Below are 9,539 nucleotides of genomic sequence, written 5' to 3' on the forward strand. Positions count from 1 at the left end.
ATGGAAACGTCAGCCGCCGTGAAACGCTTGTGGTCTCCGGACGGAGCTACCAGGCCATTTGGGGGGTTTGTGCCCGGACATCTTGACCTTTATGTGAATGACCTTGTCACTTTTCAGTTTGTGACCTCTGCTAATACGGTGGCCAATTCTTTTCTCCTTTCACAGGGGTGTGACTTAGTCTCGGGCCTCTGTGCTCTCTTTCCTGTGATTTCTCTTACAGGTGACCACGACGACGCAGAAAACCCTGCGGTTTCCAGCAGTCCTGTGGTCAGTGGCGATATTAAAGGTGGCTCGGTGGTTGCTGCGCACACCTCTCTCACGGGCTCGGGAAGGCAACCCGGCCCGGGAGGTGTAGGTGCGTGCAGTGATGCTCTGCTCGGGGCCCCTCCTGACAAAGGGGGGGTGCTGAGTGGCTCTGAGTTTTCCGTTGCGGACTTCAACCGGTTCGGGGGAACGCCTCCTCCGAGCGGACGGGTCATTGCAGAACTCGACACTGACCTTCCACCAATTCAGCTGACAACATTGACCTCCGACCCGGAGTTAGGTGCTGCACCTTCTACGGGGCGGAGTTCTAGTCAGTCTGTAAATACTCTGGTTAAACCGGGTTTTTCTGATTCTGTGTGGGAACCTCCATCATTCTTGGGAATAAAGTATTCTTGGTTTCAGTTTTCAGGACAGACCATGTTCCTAAAGCTAGCGACATGTCTGTATCTGATTCTAAACATGGCTAGGTTTGCTTTGACACCCGTGACACAACCATCCTTGGATCACTCCTTTTCAGAACCTCCAAGTCCAACACCTCCAGGTCTTTGGACATCTGAACACCTACTCTTTCAGCACGATTCAGGTGACACTGTGCATCTTCTTGGTAATAGAGCTTTTAAGAGCTTAAGAACTGTTCTTTGTTATGCTTCTCCTGTCTCACAGACACGGCATACGTTTGAGAAACAAAAGGGGGGTGGGGAGCCTCCTCCCGCTTTGCGAGCATCGGTTTCGCATTTCCAGTTCACTACCATTTCTGATCACAACAAAGTCGCCTCCGTAAAGCTGCAACACAACTTTGAGCAGGTAAAATCAGGTTCTGATCTAACGGCTAAACCATCAGCTTCGCTCCAGTTCCAAACGGGACCCTCAGGTAAATTCAAACAAGTTTCCCTGTGGGTTCGTAACACAAGATACAAACAGTTTGTTAACCAAATCGCTTATGAGTCTGCTCCCACAGATACGTCCAAACTCGTGTCTCTGTGGGTCCGCAATACCAGATTCAAAACTCTATTCTGACCGACTCTATTCTGACCGGATTCTTTTCCACTGACTGGTGGACCGTTACGAATTCTCTCGTTTGTGGGATGAATTTTTAACAAATGTGATATCCTTTGAGTTTTTTTTTTCAGGTTACCTGCCTCCAGCCAGGGTCCTGTTACTAACTCACATTTTTAGGGGTTACTAACCTACTGATTTACATTTTTAGAACTGATTTACATCTCTATCTTTTTATTAGTGCTTTGTGTAGCATGATTATATTTGATTACAAATTTAATTTTATTTTGTTGCTATTTCCCTTAAAGGGCCACAAGCCAATTTGCCCTTCATTTTCATGATTATTATTTCCTTTATATATATGCCTTTAATTAATGCAGCCTGCTGAGTTTCACATATCAGTTAGGATTTACTTTCTTTTATTTGTGTTTTCACTGCATCACGTTTTTACATGACACGTAGAACAGGGTGCAGAACATTTCTTCTTTAGATAATTCACACAAGGTATCCACATTTTCCCAGAGGCACCCATAGATAGGTTTTGATTGATTTCTTTGTTTTGCATCAAATGCTATCTGTCGTGTGGGCTGTCTCACTTTGTCTCCTTCTCCGAGCTCGTATGGACTACATCCCATCAGAGGGGCCGTCTTCACCATCCTTCAACTGGTTTTCTGTCGCATGGGGCTTCGGTCGTGGTTCGAGATGGGTCGAGGTCGTCACTGGACTTCGCCTGGACTACGCCTGAGGAATACTTCATCTGCCCAGCTCCGTGTGGCACACGAGCTGCTTATCCTTTGCATACCTTTGCATTATTGCTGATGAAATTAACTGCTATTGAAATAGCTCTGCTTTCAAGATTTCCTAAGTGGATTACTTTACAATGATTGCAACAGTTTTGGCCTTAATCATCTGATCAGGATAGACTCCCTTCTACACGAGACCTGTGGAGACGCTTCATCGTTCCTGCCTTCATCTGGGATGGCTACCTTCACGAGTACATCACGTTATTGTGTTTGTAACGGCAGGTGGCCTGTGCTTGACCACCATGTCGTCACAAAAAGGGGGGGTATGTAACGTGAGGAAATATGGGTTTTCTATCACAAAGGTGGTGTTGGACTCAGCTGTGTCAAAGCTGGGTCGCTGAGAACTTTCACCCACAGATTAAGACCTGAACGCCAGCGAGTCTGGGAGGAAACCATAACATCAACCACCTGCAGTCTACCAGAAGATGTGTTTACATGAGTTGTACCCAGACCAAGTCAAAACATAAAGTTTAAACTTCTTTTTCTTGATTTTAATGTTAAAAATAACCATTATCATTTTGCTCATTATAAATGTATTTAATCAAATGAATGGTTCTTATGCTTTGGGGTAATTATAATGGATTAATGAATCCACACTTAAGTAGATAATGTTGAATGTTTGGTACTGACCTTCACACTCAAGCACACAAACATCCACACACACCTTCCCACAGTAAAATCCAGACACATTTGATGACGCACATGTTTTTGCTTTGAGAAGAGAGGTTTTTGGTAAGTTTCAGTCTTTTTGAGTCAGTTCGTGTTGGACAACGAGAGAGAACAGACCTGAAAACCAAAGGGGGGGCAGAGCCTGTTGGCTCGTTCTTCCCCCCTCCTCTCACGCTGTTTCTGCCACGCCAGGCAGAATAGCTGAATCGCAACTTCTAACGCAGACTCATTACCGAGTCTTTTGATTTCTGAGTGAATTAACTTAAGAAAGCGCGTCGACAAAACGCTTTACCATCAACGTGTACCGAGGGGCAACTCTGGACCGGGTCGCAGCGCATCTTTGTCTTCTTTGCCAGCCAAGGTGACCTGGATGAAACATCCTAAGGTGACGTCCCGGGTCCAACAGAGGGTCCGATTTTCGGTGAGGCAAAACACGACAGATAGCGTTTTGATGCATCTTTTCCACTAAACCTAAGTTTATTCAAACCATCACTTCACTCAGACACCTGTTTCTTCCTGAAGCAACATCAGATGCACACATGCATTCATCTCATCTCATGTTCAATTCTCACTACACTTGGCACCCACACGCATCCATAATCACATCATATCACTCTCAATCTTCATTCACCTACAGAAGGTCTATTTGAGCATTAACAGCATATCAACTGTTAAAGAGATTGTCCCACAAAGTTACTAATGTTGATTGTATTTCCTGTTTGTCAATTTCAAAATCATTAGTTTAATTTGAAGAATTAAAACTTTTAAACGTCAAACTGGTTTCCTCATTGAACTGAAACACAGACACTCAGATATTATCGGCAGTTTATGGATGAAAACAACCTTTGAGTCTTCTGAACAATATAAAATTTGGTTATTGATTTATTAAAATTAATATTCCGAATTAATACGTAGCATGGTTCCTCTTTCATAAAAGAGCATAAATCCATAACGCTACACATTCAACAACAATAACAATAAAGTTTTAAGTATCAGGCGTGACATTAAAAGCAAACGCTTTGATGCTCCACCTGAGAATAAATCTGTAAGGCTTGTCACCAGCATTCAGACATCAATTCTGCTTGCTTCACAGCCAGACAGGACACGGTAAAAAAAAAAAAAAAAAAAAAAAAAAAAAAAAAAAAAAAGTAGACAAAGTGTCTGCCTCACAGACTAATAGGCCTTTTCCACCGACCAAACTGGCATGGAATGGGAAGGATCGGGTCACTAAATATTCTGTTTCGATTGTTTAAACCAGTCCAGGAAACTACCCGAACCGGTCCAGTAGCGGGCCAGAGCGGGACCCCTTCTGTTGTGGGTCCAGAGATTTTTGGTCTGGGCGGAGCCAAAGCGTAAAAGGTCCAGAGTCCTCTGATTGGGGGAGAAATTACGTAACTACCCGCGACAATCCCAGGGGATGGAAAAAGAAGTGAGTCGAGTTCCAGTGTTTGTTTGGCTGTACTTCTTGTGTGTGAAAATGCCTGCAAGTAAAATAGCTTTTGGTCCAATGCGGAGCTTCAAACGTTCCTCACCATCATTGGAGATAGCAACATTCAGGCCGAGCTGGATGGGATGATAAGAAATGAGAAAGTCTTCAAAGAAGTTTCTCAGCGCATGGCAGCTGAAGGATTCCAGCGCACCTCCGAGCAGTGTCGTGCTAAGCTGAAAAAAATAAAAGCCCACTACAGAAAAGTTAAGGACAGCAACGGCCGTAGTGGGAATGGGCGAAGTACATGGAAGTGGTACGATGTGGTGGACGCTATTTATGGACACAGACCGTCAAACCAAGGCAGCGAAGGAGGCCTGGACTCAGCAACCAGTATCCTGGAGTCACTCATAAACCCTGTTGGTAAGCATTTCTTTTGTTGTCTTTTTAGCTCTGCAGGCCATTCATTGCAGCACCAAAAACACTGAATAATAGCAGCAGCTATTTAAGAAATGGTCAGCAAGTAAAGGATTTAGCCCCTCATGTTAACTAGCCTTAGCATCCCCTCGTGTTTATGCTAACCTTCATTTAGCATTCCCCCGTGTTTCTTAACACGCTGTTCGCGATATAAGCCTTTCATGTTTAGCATGTCCTTGTTGAGTACATGAGGCTGGAGCGGCATTTGCCTTTCTTGTTAGCGTCTCATTGTTTAAAACATGGGAAATTCGGTTAGCCTTTCACGTTAGCATCTCAGTGTTGTTAGCATCTCATTGTTTTATACAGCTGAGCACGCACAGTGAGAAGAAGCGAGCTGATCTAATATTATAAATATCCCAAAAGTCGTGCCAGCAGTGTTTTTCGCCTAGAGTGGACTTTTAACAAGTATATATTTTTCGGATGAATAAGAATATAACATTAAATTGCAATTAATCTGTACGTCACTGGCGAATTACTGCCATCTAGTGGACACGTTCCAAATGACAAAATGGCCTTAAATCATAGCAGTTTTATTAAGTTTACTATATGCCTATATGCTCTTTTGCTGTAAAAATATTGTGCTTTTCTTACCGATTTATTTCGTGACCTTTTCTTACTGACTAATTTTTTGATCTGTGTTTTTCAGACACATCTGAAGCGGAAAACACTCCCTCTTCAGAGGAACCATCCACTTCCTCAAGTAGCACTCCAGGACCTTCTGTGCCACCATCACCTCTGTCCGTACCTTCTGTGCCACCATCGCCTCGGCCAGTTCCATCGCCACCACCATCACCTCTGTCCACTACCACTCGAGAGGAACATCTACCATGTCGTCGACGCACAGGTAGTGTCTGACCATTCTAAAAATTGCTTTGTGCATAAACAAAACTGACAAGTTCACTGGACAACTGACATTTTGATATCCATATAAACACAAATGTAATTGTCAATGTTGTTGTTTCCAGGTGACCGAAGACGGCGATTGGAAGCACGGACACAGGTGATATTTGATGAGTTGCAGATCGCAGATGGCAGGCAGATGGACAGAATGGAAGGCATAAGCCGGGAGCAGGTTAACTGGATGCAACAAGACGCAGCAGCAGCAAGACAACATGAATTACAGATCGCAGAGCGATATTTTGAACATTTGGGTGCCCTAAATGCTGTTCTTGGACTGGTCGCACAAAGAATGGGCAGCTCCTCTGACTTCCTGCCACCACCCAGGCAGTAAGGTGCTATGTATTTGTCCCGTAATTTTTTTTATCCGTCTGTCCTTTTTATCAATAAATTTTCAAAGAAAAACAAGGTGTGCATGAACTGTCTTAAAAATTTTTGCTCGCAAATTTACGTTTACATAATAAATGTAGATTACATTACAGCCCACCTTAAATATATGTTAAAATGAAAAGGTGCAACAGTTCGTTAACAGTAAAATAGTGTACTTTATTAAGTTCTGAAAATAAAACAAACATTTCAGTTCAAACTACAGGCTTCGAACAGTTAAAAGTGTCAAAACAATAAACAAAGTAAATGGAAAGAAAAAACACAAACTGAGGTCAGCGGGTGAAGTGTCGCATCAGAGCTTCACGCACATCACTGCCCTCCTCTGCAACTTCCTGCATATTTGCAACCACTGGTTCATCAGCAGGTGCGTCACATTCTGTATATTCCTCCCCATGGCTCTCACAGATATTGTGAAGCACACAACAGGTCAGCACCATGTGTTTAAGAAGCTCTACATCACTGTCGTTTCTCTTCAGAAGACATCGCCACCTACCCTTTAGCCTCCCAAATGCATTTTCGACCACAACTCTGGCTGTGGACGTTTTCCTGTTGTACGCCTGTTGTTCAGCAGTGAGACGACCGTTGTCAGAAAATGGTTTTAGGAGCCAGTTCTGCAGAGGATAGGCAGAGTCCCCGAGCACATAAAAGCCTACATTTACTCCCTCAATGTTCTTGGTACTAGTTGGGTGCAGTTGTCCATGAGCAACCAAGTCCCAAAATGTGGACAATCGCAGCACACGGGCATCATGCAAGCTACCTGGCTGACCTGCATTAACATTCCAGAACATGCCTCTGCCATCCACAATGCCCTGGAGGATTATGGAATGCCAACCTTTCCTATTGAAGTAGTCTGTGTGGAATCCCTGTGGTGCGATTATTGGGATATGGGAACCATCGATGGCACCCACACACTGAGGAACCCCCCACCTGGTCTCAAAATAGTCAGCCATTTCCTGTAGCTTTTGCAGAGTTGGAAAAGCAATAACCTCGGCAAGCAAGAGTTTACAGACAGCCTTACAGAAGTCCTGCACACAGCGGCACACAGAGGTCGTGCTGACACCAAAAAGAAGCCCGATGCTCCTGTATTCACTGTTAGTTGCAAGCTTCCACAGTGCAATTGCAACTCTTTTCCTGAGTGGCACGCAGGCTCTGAAGTTGGTGTTCCTCTTCTGCATGGCTGGACGGAGCTTGGAACAAAGATATGAAAAGGTCTCTTCTGACATTCTGAAATGAGCTATCCAATCTGACGGAGTGAAGTTTGGCATGGTCACATCCCAGAAGGCGCTGGCACGGCTGAAGGCCCACACAGTTGGTTGCCGTCGCTGATTCAAAAGAGCCAACTAAAAAAAAAAAACAGTCATAACACAGTAAAAGTAAAAAGAATAGTGCTGTGAAAAAGATTGAAACAGTATGGTTATAGACATAAAGTTCACATCAATAGAATTTGTTTAAAGGCCCAATGTGTGATATTTCATCTTATAAGTTATCAAATTTCTTGTATCACATTCTCAAATTTGTTTTTTTTTTAATGATAATTCAAACAAGCATTTATTCTAAGCATTATTATTAGCTTTATATTTTAATATTTTAGACAAAAGAAGCAGACCGGTGCTCCATAAGGCATGCGCCATCTTAAAATACAGTGACCTTTTAGGGACATACAACATATTAAGCTTCGCATTTGATGTTTGCGTTTTTAAATGATGTAACCTCAAAGAAACAGCAGGGGACAGAAGTGCGCCTTGTAAGCATGCAGTCTGACAAAGTAACTAAGAAGAAGAAGAAACTAGCCACACCGTACTTCTAGCGATGGAGGATCACACATATTCTACAAGCAAACTTGAGAAACGGGATAGTTTGAAAGCGCTTGAAAGCGCCGATCTTCTAGACTTTATTGCAGCTCTGCCTCTTCCTCTTGTGCGTGGAACGTTGCGGCTGGTTTGAGCAAATTCGGCTCCTTCATCTTGGGATGCTTGCCCTGCTTCTGTCGCATATCTAACACCTCTGCCTCTCTGTGCGCTGGCACACGTCTGTCCTCTCCCTCTTCCTCTCCCTCTTCCTCGCCCTCTTCCTCTCCCTCGTCCTCTGTCTGTCTTCACTGATGAACCATCGGATGATATCTGACTCTGTTTACGGAGAGAAAACAATTACAGACTACACTACCTTGTATATTTCCAAAATGGCAAATAGAAATATAACATTTCTCTAATAAAATGAACAAAATATTGTCATTTTTTGTAGTCAGAAGTCATCACTAACTAGCTGCCGTTTGCTATTAGCAAACATAACTGACATTAAAAAGTTTTTCTTATTCAAAACCTATTTAGATTAAATTAATAAAATAAGTTAGATGAAAACAACTAACCTGTTCGCTGACTTGAAAGCTGGAATTAGATGATGACATGCTGCCGTTTACAGCAACACGATTTTGTATTGTATTTGTTATATTTGTTAATAAAGTTTTAAATAATGATTAAAAAAAAACCTTTTTGATCCTTGGGGGCTCCAATAGCTGCAATACCGACTCTAAACTGCGTGGTGCTAAAGAGTCGGATCTTTTTACTATGATTTCTGTGAATTTCACACACGGGGCCTTTAAGGTTAAAATAACAGCTGTTCTTTATGGCACTACCAGTGACTGGTTATGTTTTGTTCACTTTATAAAATGCACAAATGTGGTATTGCTTGTAATTACCTATATAATTAATTATAATACTTTCAGTACAGCTGCACAACTTATCTATGACATGCCCAGGAAGTAAAGAGTGAAGGATTCAGGCCCTCCTGTTGACTAGCATCACCATGAGTGCAGAAGCTGTTTGAAACTTAGTTAGGTGTTGGCCTTTCATGTTTAGCATGTCTTAAATGACCAATATACAACCAAACCATTTGATTTTGGTGCTTTTTTTTTGTTTTTGTTTTTTGATAGTTGCCCTACACACCCCTTCAGAGATTATAACGACATGTATTACAGCATTAGAAGTTACTTACCACCTGGCGCCTCCGTCTTTGTCTCAACAGTAGAAAGTTATGCCTCGTGTCCGATATTAATTTCAGAAAGCGTCGTCGCCTTTCAGCTGCCCTCCTCCTCGATGCGCACAGCATAGCTCTAAACGCTATCGTGATGTGGGTGTAAAGAATATACCAAACACCAAGAACAGAAAGAACGCGCTGGTGACTGGACTCCATTGTTGTTGTGTTTTGGCGCGATCTCGTCGCGCTGTGTGACGTTAAGGCACACATCGCGCGTGACGCATTACGCTACCCCGCCTAGTTACTGGAGCCTGGAATGTGATAGAAACGCTTGCCAGAAAACTTCTAGACCCATACCGGTACATACCGGTCCATAATACCCAGACCTGACCGTCCCAGACCAGGCGATGGAAAAGAGCTATAAAGCTGGGAGCTGGTTCCACAGGAGAGGAGCCTGATAACTAAAAGATCTGCCTCCCATCCTAATTTTAGATATTCTGGGAACCACCAGTAGACCTGCAGTCTGAGAGCGAAGTGCTCAGTTAGGGACATATGGAACAATCAGATCACTGATGTATGATGGAGCTTGATTATAAAGAGCTTTATATGTGAGAAGAAGGATCTTAAAATCTATTCTGAATTTAACA

General features: G+C 43.1%; 2 protein-coding genes across 3 annotated transcripts; one reads left to right on the top strand and one right to left on the bottom strand.

The window, feature by feature from the left end:
- The first annotated feature begins 3,917 nt into the window (after window positions 1-3,917).
- LOC129166545 (uncharacterized) lies at window positions 3,918-6,134 on the top strand. The gene is made up of 3 exons (XM_054749107.2): window positions 3,918-4,581; window positions 5,282-5,479; window positions 5,601-6,134. Exons 1-3 carry the CDS (start codon window positions 4,305-4,307, stop codon window positions 5,864-5,866), a joined length of 741 nt encoding a protein of 246 aa, XP_054605082.1. The 5' UTR covers window positions 3,918-4,304; the 3' UTR covers window positions 5,867-6,134.
- LOC129166544 (uncharacterized) lies at window positions 6,054-9,307 on the bottom strand. Of its 2 annotated transcripts, XM_070545538.1 has the most exons (3): window positions 8,285-9,307; window positions 7,721-8,045; window positions 6,054-7,259 (listed from the first exon to the last, which is right to left on the bottom strand). In XM_070545538.1, the coding sequence occupies exons 2-3, from the start codon at window positions 7,742-7,744 to the stop codon at window positions 6,192-6,194; spliced, it is 1,092 nt and encodes a 363-aa protein (XP_070401639.1). In that variant the 5' UTR covers window positions 7,745-8,045; window positions 8,285-9,307; the 3' UTR covers window positions 6,054-6,191. The 2 variants fall into 2 exon arrangements, with proteins under 2 accessions (XP_070401639.1, XP_054605080.2); XM_054749105.2 differs by lacking the exons at window positions 7,721-8,045; window positions 8,285-9,307 and adding an exon at window positions 7,526-7,557.
- Window positions 9,308-9,539: the final 232 nt, after the last annotated feature.

This window comes from Nothobranchius furzeri, chromosome 16 (assembly GCF_043380555.1).
Source record: "Nothobranchius furzeri strain GRZ-AD chromosome 16, NfurGRZ-RIMD1, whole genome shotgun sequence".
NCBI classification, from domain to species: domain Eukaryota; kingdom Metazoa; phylum Chordata; class Actinopteri; order Cyprinodontiformes; family Nothobranchiidae; genus Nothobranchius; species Nothobranchius furzeri.

Coding starts and splice junctions, on each gene's coding strand:
- LOC129166545 (XM_054749107.2), top strand. CDS start 4,305: ATGATAAGAAATGAGAAAGTCTTCAAAGAAGTTTCTCAGCGCATGGCA. Junction 4,582..5,281: donor GTCACTCATAAACCCTGTTG/GTAAGCATTTCT, acceptor TGTGTTTTTCAG/ACACATCTGAAGCGGAAAAC. Junction 5,480..5,600: donor ACCATGTCGTCGACGCACAG/GTAGTGTCTGAC, acceptor TGTTGTTTCCAG/GTGACCGAAGACGGCGATTG.
- LOC129166544 (XM_070545538.1), bottom strand. CDS start 7,744: ATGTGTGATCCTCCATCGCTAGAA. Junction 7,260..7,720: donor GTGATCCTCCATCGCTAGAA/GTACGGTGTGGC, acceptor TTTTTTTTTTAG/TTGGCTCTTTTGAATCAGCG.